The sequence below is a fragment of the Chionomys nivalis genome, chromosome 11, assembly GCF_950005125.1.
Source record: "Chionomys nivalis chromosome 11, mChiNiv1.1, whole genome shotgun sequence".
Lineage (NCBI taxonomy): Eukaryota > Metazoa > Chordata > Mammalia > Rodentia > Cricetidae > Chionomys > Chionomys nivalis.
This window is the reverse complement of record NC_080096.1, coordinates 22,721,788-22,731,350: the sequence shown is the minus strand read 5'-3', so window position 1 is coordinate 22,731,350 and position 9,563 is coordinate 22,721,788. Positions and strand designations below refer to the sequence as shown.

The 9,563-nt window shown below is 52.4% G+C and overlaps 2 protein-coding genes across 6 annotated transcripts; both read right to left on the bottom strand.

The window, feature by feature from the left end:
- Window positions 1-322: 322 nt before the first annotated feature.
- Window positions 323-3,156, bottom strand: Iqcc (IQ motif containing C). Of its 2 annotated transcripts, none has more exons than XM_057784798.1 (5): window positions 3,016-3,156; window positions 2,225-2,368; window positions 1,779-2,016; window positions 1,458-1,567; window positions 323-1,366 (listed from the first exon to the last, which is right to left on the bottom strand). In XM_057784798.1, exons 1-5 carry the CDS (start codon window positions 3,055-3,057, stop codon window positions 614-616), a joined length of 1,287 nt encoding a protein of 428 aa, XP_057640781.1. In that variant the 5' UTR covers window positions 3,058-3,156; the 3' UTR covers window positions 323-613. The 2 variants fall into 2 exon arrangements, with proteins under 2 accessions (XP_057640781.1, XP_057640782.1); XM_057784799.1 differs by having other exon boundaries at window positions 1,458-1,564.
- Window positions 3,157-3,288: 132 nt separating this feature from the next.
- Ccdc28b (coiled-coil domain containing 28B) lies at window positions 3,289-7,781 on the bottom strand. 4 transcript variants are annotated; one of them, XM_057784800.1, is made up of 8 exons: window positions 7,658-7,781; window positions 7,128-7,365; window positions 6,905-7,029; window positions 6,503-6,690; window positions 4,432-4,598; window positions 4,131-4,324; window positions 3,901-3,923; window positions 3,289-3,475 (listed from the first exon to the last, which is right to left on the bottom strand). In XM_057784800.1, the coding sequence occupies exons 4-8, from the start codon at window positions 6,664-6,666 to the stop codon at window positions 3,421-3,423; spliced, it is 603 nt and encodes a 200-aa protein (XP_057640783.1). In that variant the 5' UTR covers window positions 6,667-6,690; window positions 6,905-7,029; window positions 7,128-7,365; window positions 7,658-7,781; the 3' UTR covers window positions 3,289-3,420. The 4 variants fall into 4 exon arrangements, with proteins under 4 accessions (XP_057640783.1, XP_057640786.1, XP_057640787.1 ...); XM_057784803.1 differs by lacking the exon at window positions 6,905-7,029; XM_057784804.1 differs by lacking the exon at window positions 6,905-7,029 and having other exon boundaries at window positions 7,299-7,365.
- Window positions 7,782-9,563: the final 1,782 nt, after the last annotated feature.

The following is a 9,563-nucleotide window of genomic DNA, read 5'->3' as shown; positions in this document are numbered from 1 at the left end:
TTTGCTTGTAGAGCTGGGATCAAACCCTGGCCCTTCTATGTTAGGTGAACACTAGTACTGAGCTGTCTTGTGCAGCCCAGTCTGCTCATATTACAAAACGAAGACCTGAGCTCAGAGTGAGGAAGACAGAGATTCCCACACACATCCAGTCTTCTCCAGGGCTTGGGCTCCTTCAAATTGAGATCAAGTGTAATCAGTCTGGGGGCTGCTCCCCAAGGAGGATGCTAGCTGGCTTTGGGGATGCTGCGCTGTGGGAGTGGGAGGTGACCTAGGTGGCCCCGAATCGGTCCTGGTCAGATGCACGAGATAAAAGACAGGCTCATAACCAAGAAAAACATTTATTCTCCACAATCCTCCCACCTTCCTTACCCCAAGGGAAGGTGAAATTTGGCCCTTTTCCCCCCTACTGTGCCAGCACCATCCTGCAGCTTGGCCTGACAGCTACCAATGGCCAGGAGCAAGGGCAGGAGACAGAGGTGGAACCAGGTCCCTTATCGCCTTTTCATAGCACCCCCTTTGGGAACCTACTCTTCTGGATCCTCGGGTCTTGCCTGATGGTCCTGTTTTTGTGATCTGCTCGTCCACTGATCCTCTCTTGGGGAAGACAAGATCTTCATCTCCACAGCAGAGTCCTCTGGTTTTCCCACCCTTCCTCACTAAGCTCACTGGTAGTTCCATGGCTGGAACTCCTAGCATTGGGGTGCTGGCTCTTGGGTGGCTTAGTCCTTCTGAGATCCAGGCTACCATGTTCCAGCCCTGCAGATGTCCCATCCCAAAGCACGTGGCCTTCTGAGATGCTCAAATCATGTGGCCTAGCTCTTTGGCAGTCAGCCTCTCTGTAACTCGGCTTTCCAGGGTATGTGTCCACAGTATTTGGATTTCCACAGAGGGGGGGCAGCTGTGTCATGGCCTTTGTAGAACAAGGACTCCAAGACTTGGGGTCCCCAAGGGTCTGATCCTCTAGGAGATTCAACTGCTGTAGGCAGGTTTCATTAAAGGCCTGTCCTCCATGATCTGGCCCTTTGGTGGCCCTGTCCCCTCCGGCCTGGCTGTCTAATGCTGCAGGTAGCTGTGGTCCAGCCTTCCTGTAGCACAGTTCCCTGCCCTTAGCCCCAACTGTGTCTTTGCCTGTACTGGCTAGTCTGTACAGGGGCTTCTGGGGCTGCGATCTGCCCTTGCGGCAGGAGTCATCTGCGGAGTGCGGCTCTCCTACGGTCCCGTCCCTACACAACTGGTCCTTAAGGAGGCAGTTGGACTGCAGCCAGGTCTTCCCACAGGTCTGTCCCCTGTGGTCCAGGCATGTGTCAGGATTGTCTCTGGTCTGGCTTGCTTCTGGGGATCTCAGTGTTTGCTTGAGAATGAGGTACTGTTCGGAAAGAACAGGAACAAGCTTGCTCAGGAATGGCAGAAGGCCTCTCCCCACCCTTGACCTGTTTAGAAAGGTTCTCAGTGCCTACCTCCTTCCGGCTGTTGATGGCCTGTTGTAGCCACAGCAGCTCCATGGCCAAATGGTTGCGCTGGTCCTGGAGCTCATGTTGTCTCTGGGACAGTCTCAGATCTATGACTTCTTTGAAGAAAGGAGGAAAAGGAGAATGCCTTGAGGGGTAGACACTGGGAACTAGTCCAGTCCTAAATCCTGGCAGCCTCCAGGTTCATCAGTCAGGCAGGGGGAAGGGTGAGGAAGGGCGCAATTTATCTTGCACTCTTTTGTGTTTCAGCTGGGAGGCAGAGGCCCAGAGGTCAGGGGCTTGCCCTGATCTAGGCAAAGCGGTACTTACCTGCATTGTCCACCTCGGACATGGAGATATCTCTGGTCTTCTCCTGGCTGGCTCTCCTGCCCTGTTCAGTCTGAAGCCAAGAGCAAAGACTTCCTGGTTTTTCTGGGCTCCCTCCTGTCTTCAACACCATCTCCTCCAAGATGACATCTTTCTCAGAGTCTTTACATGGGAAATGGCTCCAAAGTTTCTGCTCTGGGTTTGGTATTTTCTCTGCTTTCCAGGAGCAATGAGATTTTGCCTTGTGAAAAATCAGAGAGGTATGGGAATCAAAGGGCTAAAACCCCTCAGATGTCTGGAAAACAGTATAGTAGGCTAATAGGCAGGGCGAAGGATTGAAATGTGAGTGATTCTGGCCTTGGGGGTACAAGGCATACACATAGTATAGACCATTTCCCAGAACCCTGTACTAGGTTCTCCTTCTCTCTTACCCCTGGGGTATATACTACCTCTGGGAGAAATATGGGCTTGGGAATCCAGCCCCCAGTCCACCGAAGTGTGCTGAGGTCACCCTCGATCTCCTGTACAATTGCTTCATACTCAGCTCGAAGGCTCTGGAATTGACGTCGGACCAAGAAGCCCCGGATACAAGCCTAATGTGGAGAAGCGGGGAAAATGCCTCTTAACACTTTTACAAAAGGGGTATCTTGAGGTGGCCGGTGGTGGCGCAAGCCTTTAACCCCAGCACTCAGGAGGCAGAGGCAGGTGGATCTCTGAGTTCAAGACCACTCTTGGAACAGATCAAGTTCCAGGGCAGCAGAGAAACCCTGTCTCGGAACACACACACACACACACACACACACGAAAGAAAAGGAGGGAGAAAAAAGAAGGAAGGAAGGAAAAGAAAGAAAAAAGGTATCTTGACAAACACACTCGATTTTGTGGTTATTGGCGGCTGGAGAATCGAACCCAGGGCTTTGAACATGCTATCAAGCGCTCTACTTCTGAACTACACCCCTAGCTCAAAAGAGAGATGTTTCTTGGAGAGGTCATGGTGGGGGGGGGGAGCGCCAGAGAAAACACAGTTATGGGGAAGGGACAGGCAACCGTGGTTTGGAGCTCTGGGAGGCGGAAAGTGCTGGGCCGGACCCTCCCCCTCGCTTTAAGGTTCTTCTAGCTCTTCCAACCCCGCCCCTGCAGGGCATTCTTCAGTGCAGTGGGGGAAAGGGATGCCACGTGACAGCTGCGTCTTCCCGAAGGTCCCGGTCCCTGACCCGAGGTGCACTTGCTCTATCACGACCTGCAATGCCGACACCTTCTGAAGAATCAGGCCGGAGTCCATTTTGTCGCCAACCGCCCTGTGCTGTGCATCCTTCGCATGCGTGCGCTTGCGCAGTGCATCTTTAGGCGACACCGCTCTTGAGCAGGCGCAAACACAGGGCCCCGCCCGTCGTTTCCAGGGTCACGCACAGGGCTTCTTCCGGCCCAACTACGCACCCGGTCCCGCCCCGAGCCTTTCTTCTCGACCCAGTGTGCGACAGAGGCATAGTAAAAGCAAGGACACCGAAAAGGAGCGGCTTTTCCGTTTAATTCCATCCAGTGCTCTCCACCTCATAGCACCTGGGGGGCTGCGGAACCCTCCCGAGTTCGTAAAAAGTCACAGTTTGAAGGGAAGGAGAGAAGCAGCTAGGCCTGGGTCCAACACCTACGACGCTGGCTGCTCCTCAGGCTCAGCGTTCTCTGCCAAGTGCAGCTTCTGTCTGTGCCAGTCAAGGACTGTGACGCTTTGGACCCTAGTGTTTCCACCTACCTACCTACCTTCCCATCCCGCACAGGCTGTGTGTGTGTCCAGTGCCACCACACCAGGCCACAGGCTAAGTAAGGATAATTATGAAAAGCTTCAAGGGTAGAACGTCAGCTTCCGAGATTGTAATCGTGCCAGGGCTTGCCTCTGCTTTCTGAAGGAGGGCTGGGTTAATTTGTGCCACCACTCGTGATGCCATTTTCTCTTAGTAGTCAGGAAATCTACATTCCTCCTCTCAAATGCAGAGAGTTTGTGGCTAAGTCTGAGTCAGGACTGCAGTAGATGGGAATGTTTGCTATGTGTGTATACACCGAGAGGGAGGCAGGATTTCTCCCTCTGCTGAGAGACACACGACCCTACTAAGCCCCTTGGAAAGGATACATGGAATTGCTAAGATCTTCTAGCTGTCAACAGAGAGAAAAGGAGGTTTCTGTCAGGAGGGGACCCAGAACAAGCGCGGATGCTCAGGGGAAGCCCTATTAGTGGATCTGGAGGAGCTCACTGATCTTGGGTTCATGTACCCCAAAACGTTTCACTGGGAGAGTTGGGAGCCTGTGCCCTCTCCACCCTTGGTGCCCTCAGGATCCTAAACAGTCAGTTTTATGACCCACATTGCTAAGCAGCTGGTCCAGGTTTCGGTCAGCCATTGTCTTCTTCTGCTCCTCAGGCAAGCCCTCTGTGACCCCATCGTCTTCCTCTTCCTCGTCCTCCTCCTCCCCACACACGTCCAGGCTGAAGTGCAGTCTGGCCAACTTTTCCTGCATCTCCCGCACGTGCTCCAGCTGCTCGAAGGAGCATTCCTTCCCTGGACAACTCCTGAGTTTAGGAGCCAGCCTGGGACCCTAGACCCAGCAGGTCCCCAGACCAGGCCCTCCAGCCCCACCCACAGAACTCCCCAGCCCATGGACTTACCAAAGGCCTGCAAGCGACCTGAATGAAAGTCATTGAGCAGGTTCAGCAGCCCCCCCTCCATCTCGTAGACATCGGTCACTTCAGTCAGGAAGGAGTGCTGCAGGGGCGTGCCTGCAGAGCCGCCCCCACCTCCAGCCAGCACCGGGCGGCATTTCTCCTTGCCTACTCTGGGTGAAGTGGACATGACCATGGTCATGGGTGTTGGGAAGGGCCAGGCATGCCCAGATCTCTGGTGCCATGTCTCTCTGTACTACTTCATCTGCCCAGCCCACTCACCAACACAAATGGATGTTTGTTCTCAGGTCTTGCCCTGAGCAGTGGGATGGGTAGAGGGAAAGGAGCTAAGGAAGGGGAGGAAGGAAGAGGACGGAAAGTCTGTATCCATGGGGCCGCAGCCGGAGCTGTGCCTGCAAGGAGATGGACCCAGCCTCCTGTCTGAGAGCCCATGGAGCTTCTAGGACTCTGGGTGGGTCACTCGGCCTTGGCCTTCAGCAACCTTTCCAATTTTATTGCCAGCAAAACACCTCTAACCAAAAATCTTCCTGCTCTCCTTCCAAAACTGTTGTGTATTTTCCATCTCCTTGCAGGCGTGGCTTTGGCTGCAGCAGGGTAATACATTCTGCTCCCCAGAGTAACAGTGAACACTCCAGTCAGCCAGGCCTGCCTTCCTCTCCTTCTGCATCCCCTACTACTCAAGTAGCCCTTGAGCTTCAGCTACAGCTTCTATAGCCACCCTGGCCCATGCTGGACGGGCAGCTGGTACAGACGTCCACAGGAGCACGGCTCTCATAGAATGCTAGGGAAAGGAGCACACCACACCGTACTCACGGGAACAAGTGGGGACAGCTATACTGTAGGATCCAAATCCAAATTCTTTTTTGTTTTGTTCTTTTCAGTCAGGGTCTCACTATGCAGCCTTGGTTGGTCTGGAATTCACTGTGTAGACCAGGCTGGCCTCATAGAGATCTACCAGCCTCTGCCACCCAGTGCGAGGATTCAAGGTATGTGCCACCATGATGGGTGTGGTGGCACATGCTTTTTTTTTGTTTTTCGAGACAGGGTTTCTCTGTGGTTTTGGAGCCTGTCCTGGAACTAGCTCTTATAGACCAGGCTGGTCTCGAACTCACAGAGATTCACCTGCCTCTGCCTCCCAAGTGCTGGGATTAAAGGTGTGCGCCACCACTGCCCGGCTTGGCACATGCTTTTAATTCTCGCACTTGGGAGGCAGAAGCCAGCAGATCTCTCTGAGTTTGAGGCCAGACTGGACTACAAAGCAAGTTCCATGACAGCCAGGGCTACAAAAAGAAACCTTGTCTCAAAAAGAATAATAACATAAAAAGAATTGAGCAGAGAACTTAAATAGGCTAGGGAGGTCGCTCCGTGGTAGAGCGCTTGCTTTGCATGCCCAATATCTTTTTTTTTTTTTTTAGTTTTTTTTTTTTTTTTTTTTTTTTAGTTTTTCGAGACAGGGTTTCTCTGTGGCTTTGGAGCCTGTCCTGGAACTAGCTCTTGTAGACCAGGCTGGTCTCGAACTCACAGAGATCCGCCTGCCTCTGCCTCCCAAGTCATACCCAATATCTTGAGTTCAATTCCCCAGCATTGCTAAGATGAAATAAAAGGGGACAAATGGCCAGGCAGTGGTGGTGCACACCTTTAGTCCCAGCACTTGGGAAGCAGAGGCAGGTGGATCTCTGTGAGTTTGAGGCCGATAGGGGGGAAAATCTTTGCGGAGGGGAGGCGTTTATTCAGCACTCCTGGAGCCTTCCAGCAATGTCTTTGTTTTCATGCCTGGCAAGCTTTTCAGCTCTGGAGTCCAGCAACTTCCTCTGCAGAGATACAGCCCCACTCTGGTCCCAGTGTCTCCCTGCTTTCTCTCTGTGCATCCTAGGGCAAGCACTGGGTCTCAATCCCCCCCCCCGCTCCCCCGACCCCCTCCCCGTGAACGTGGAGCCAGTACACACGAAGACATCAATTACCGCGTGGCAACTAATGTCTGGGGTCCTCCCTCCCATAGTGCTCAGCCCATAGCTAAGGGTCCTGCATTCTTGCTGAACACCCTTCTTGTACTCACCTCTTGAACTTGGTTCGCTGCTTGGGTGATGGCAGATGAGGGAGTCCCAGGGCTAAGGAGCCACTGTGGCTGGTGGGCACAGGAACTCTCCGCAGTGTGCCTGAGGCCTGTGCTGGTTGGGCCAGGCAGGGCTTAGGACTCCTCTTCTTCTTTTTGTCATCCATTGGGTGCTTGATTGGACCTCAGGCCTGGGAAGGAAGATAAGGAGAGGGCCAAACCGCCCCTTCACTCAGCAGCTCTTCAGAACTGACAAGAACTTGTTCCTGTCCAGCAGTCAGGAGCTCTGTCCTTTTGTCTGTACAGGGCCCGATGCCAGCCTGTTGCTGGACTGTGGCTATGCATCTGAAGGACCTTCCAAGGCTACTCAACGCCCTTTCCTTCCCAAGAACCCCATGGACCTGCCTGAGAGGGCTGGAGTGGACCCATCTTGCTGTTTTCCTGTCGCTGCAGCCTACAGCCTGGGGCTGGAGAGGTGGCCGTGACTAGGAGAGCCAACTGAGGATCGGGTGTCTTAAGGAGGCCCCGCTCTGTAGGAGATATGACCAACGTAAGGTGGGGCACCGGGAAGGCTCTAGTGTCAACCTGTCCACCACAGTGACTAGGAATGACTGACTCACAGCCTCACCTCCCTTAGATACCGGCATTTCTCTTCCACTTCAACTGCAAAGACCAGGGGTGCCTAGAAGGTCCCTGGGACAGCTTCTAGCCTCTTCCAGTGAGAGTCTCTGGGGCTGGCTCTCCACGGACGTCTCCAACAGCTTAGCCTTGCTCTCATGCAGCCCTATCGCCTAGGCACCTGGTCTGCTGGGGCCTCTCCATGGGGTCAGGGTCCAAGATGCTGTCAAAAAGCTGTCGCTTCACTCCTGAGATGGCAATGATGGAGTAGGAACATACGCATTTACGTCAGCAGCGTAGAATAGCTGGGCAGCATAGAATAGCTGGGCAGCATCAGTGGGGTTGGGGCGGGGCAGAAGGGAGACAACTTCTGTCTCCCCATGCAACAGTGTGAGCCAGTAAGTGACTGTGCTCAGCCTGGGAGGCTGTGTCCAAGGAATCACGCAATTCTGAACCTTGGCTTCAAAAAAGAGCATCAGGTGCGTTACCCCACCCCCTTCTGTATCACTCCCTTCCCACATCCCTTGGGGAGCCACTGACCTGAAGGCTTGGGGTCTGGAGTAGGGGAACGGTGCTTCTTTGTAATCTCCCTCTTCACAGCCGGGAACTAGAGCTGGTGTGAGCTAAGCTGGCTGGAGGTGATTTGCATTTAAAGAGAAAGTAGCCCTCTTTGGTTCACTGGGAGCTGAACCGGGAGGAGTCCTCATGCTGACTCTCACCATACGAACTGAGCATACTCTTAGATATTACTCTTAGATATGTACTTAAAATACTGGTTTTCGTCACGTTTGGAGGGAACCCCTTACAAAATGGTGGTGGCTTTGTGTGCAGGATGGGGGTGATGGGAATAAATGAATGCGTGGGTAAAGGCAACATATAAAAATAAGGCAGCAGCCGGGCGGTGGTGGCGCACGCCTTTAATCCCAGCACTCGGGAGGCAGAGGCAGGCGGATCTCTGTGAGTTCGAGGCCAGCCTGGTCTACAGAGCTAGTTCCAGGACAGGCTCCAAAGCTACAGAGAAACCCTATCTTGAAAAACCAAAAAAAAAAAAAAAAAAAAAAAGAAAAACCAAAAAAGAAAAAAGAAAAACTGGGCAATGGCGGTGTGTAACTTTAATCTCAGCACTTGCGAGACAGAGGCAGGCAGATCTATGTGAGTTCAAGGCCAGCCTGATCTACAAAGTGAGTTCCAGAACAGCCAGGGCTGTCTGTTTTTTGAAACCCTGTCTCAAAAATCCAAAAAAAAAAATTTTGGGCCGGGCGTGGTGGCACATGCCTTTAATCCCAGCACTTGGGAGGCAGAGGCAGGCGGATCTCTGTGAGTTCGAGACCAGCCTGGTCTACAAGAGCTAGTTCCAGGACAGGCTCCAAAACCACAGAGAAACCCTGTCTCGAAAAACAAAAAAAAAAAAAAAAAAATTTGTTAGTTGTGCCTGCCATGGTAGAAAATGTCTTTAATCCCAGAGATGGGGCAGACTGATATCTTGTTGAGTTCAAGGCCATCTTGGTCTATAGATACTAAGTTTCAGCCCAGCCATGGCTAATGAGACCTTGTCTCAGAAAAGTAAAAAGGGGGGCTGGAGAGATGGCTCAGTGGTTAAGAGCATTGCCTGCTCAAGGTCCTGAGTTCAATTCCCAGCAACCACATGGTGGCTCACAACCATCTGTAAAGAGGTCTGGCGCCCTCTTCTGGCCTTCAGGCATACACACAGACAGAATATTGTATAATAAATAAATAAATATTTAAAAAGAAAAAAGAAAAGTAAAAAGGGTTCCCTTTCAAGGTGATCAAGAGGATGGGGAAAGGGGCTGGAGAGATGGCTCAGCGGTTGAGAGCACTGCCTGCTCTTCCAAAGGTCCTGAGTTCAATTCCCAGCAACCACATGGTGGCTCACAACCATCTGTAATGAGATCTGGTGCCCTCTTCTGGCATGCGGGCATACATACAGACAGAATACTGAGAATACTGTACACATAATAAATAAATCTTTAAAAAAAAAAAGAGGATGGGGAAAGAGGTGAGCTTTATGTCTGGGGTTTAGGGGTCACCTTAGGAAGTTTGAACCAGGCCTACTGAAGGAAGGTTTAAAACAGCTGAGTAAGGAGTAAGGTCTATACCATTGACAGCCTACCGTGACACTGGCCTTCGTCAGGGGAATGCACAAGGGCTTCTGGGTTCCTTAATTCAGCTGCTTTCCTGTAGGAGAGAACCTACAGGTGGCATCTTTCCTCTCTAGGTTGAGGCAGAAAAGATGGAGATGCTCAGCATCCTGGCACTATAGGGACTTCCCTAGCCAGTACATGGGTCGGGCACAGGAGGCTCTTTCTTTGGCCGCTCTAGCCAGAGGTGGTAGACTAATACTCCATGTACGCCACATTGATCCCAAAGATCCTCCAGAAGGGTGGAGGGGATTCCTTTCCTCTGCTGAAGCTTCTGGCCCATCAGG

Excerpts from the sequence above, each read along its gene's own strand:
- Iqcc (XM_057784798.1), bottom strand. The coding sequence starts at position 3,057 with ATGGACTCCGGCCTGATTCTTCAGAAGGTGTCGGCATTGCAG. Across the intron at positions 2,369-3,015 it reads AGAAGGTGTCGGCATTGCAG|GCTTGTATCCGGGGCTTCTT; the intron begins GTCGTGATAGAG and ends TCTCCACATTAG. Across the intron at positions 1,367-1,457 it reads CCATCAACAGCCGGAAGGAG|TACCTCATTCTCAAGCAAAC; the intron begins GTAGGCACTGAG and ends CTTTCCGAACAG.
- Ccdc28b (XM_057784800.1), bottom strand. The coding sequence starts at position 6,666 with ATGGATGACAAAAAGAAGAAGAGGAGTCCTAAGCCCTGCCTGGCCCAA. Across the intron at positions 4,599-6,502 it reads CAGCGAACCAAGTTCAAGAG|AGTAGGCAAGGAGAAATGCC; the intron begins GTGAGTACAAGA and ends CACTTCACCCAG. Across the intron at positions 3,476-3,900 it reads GAAGATCTTAGCAATTCCAT|ACAGAAGCTGCACTTGGCAG; the intron begins GTATCCTTTCCA and ends TGACTGGCACAG.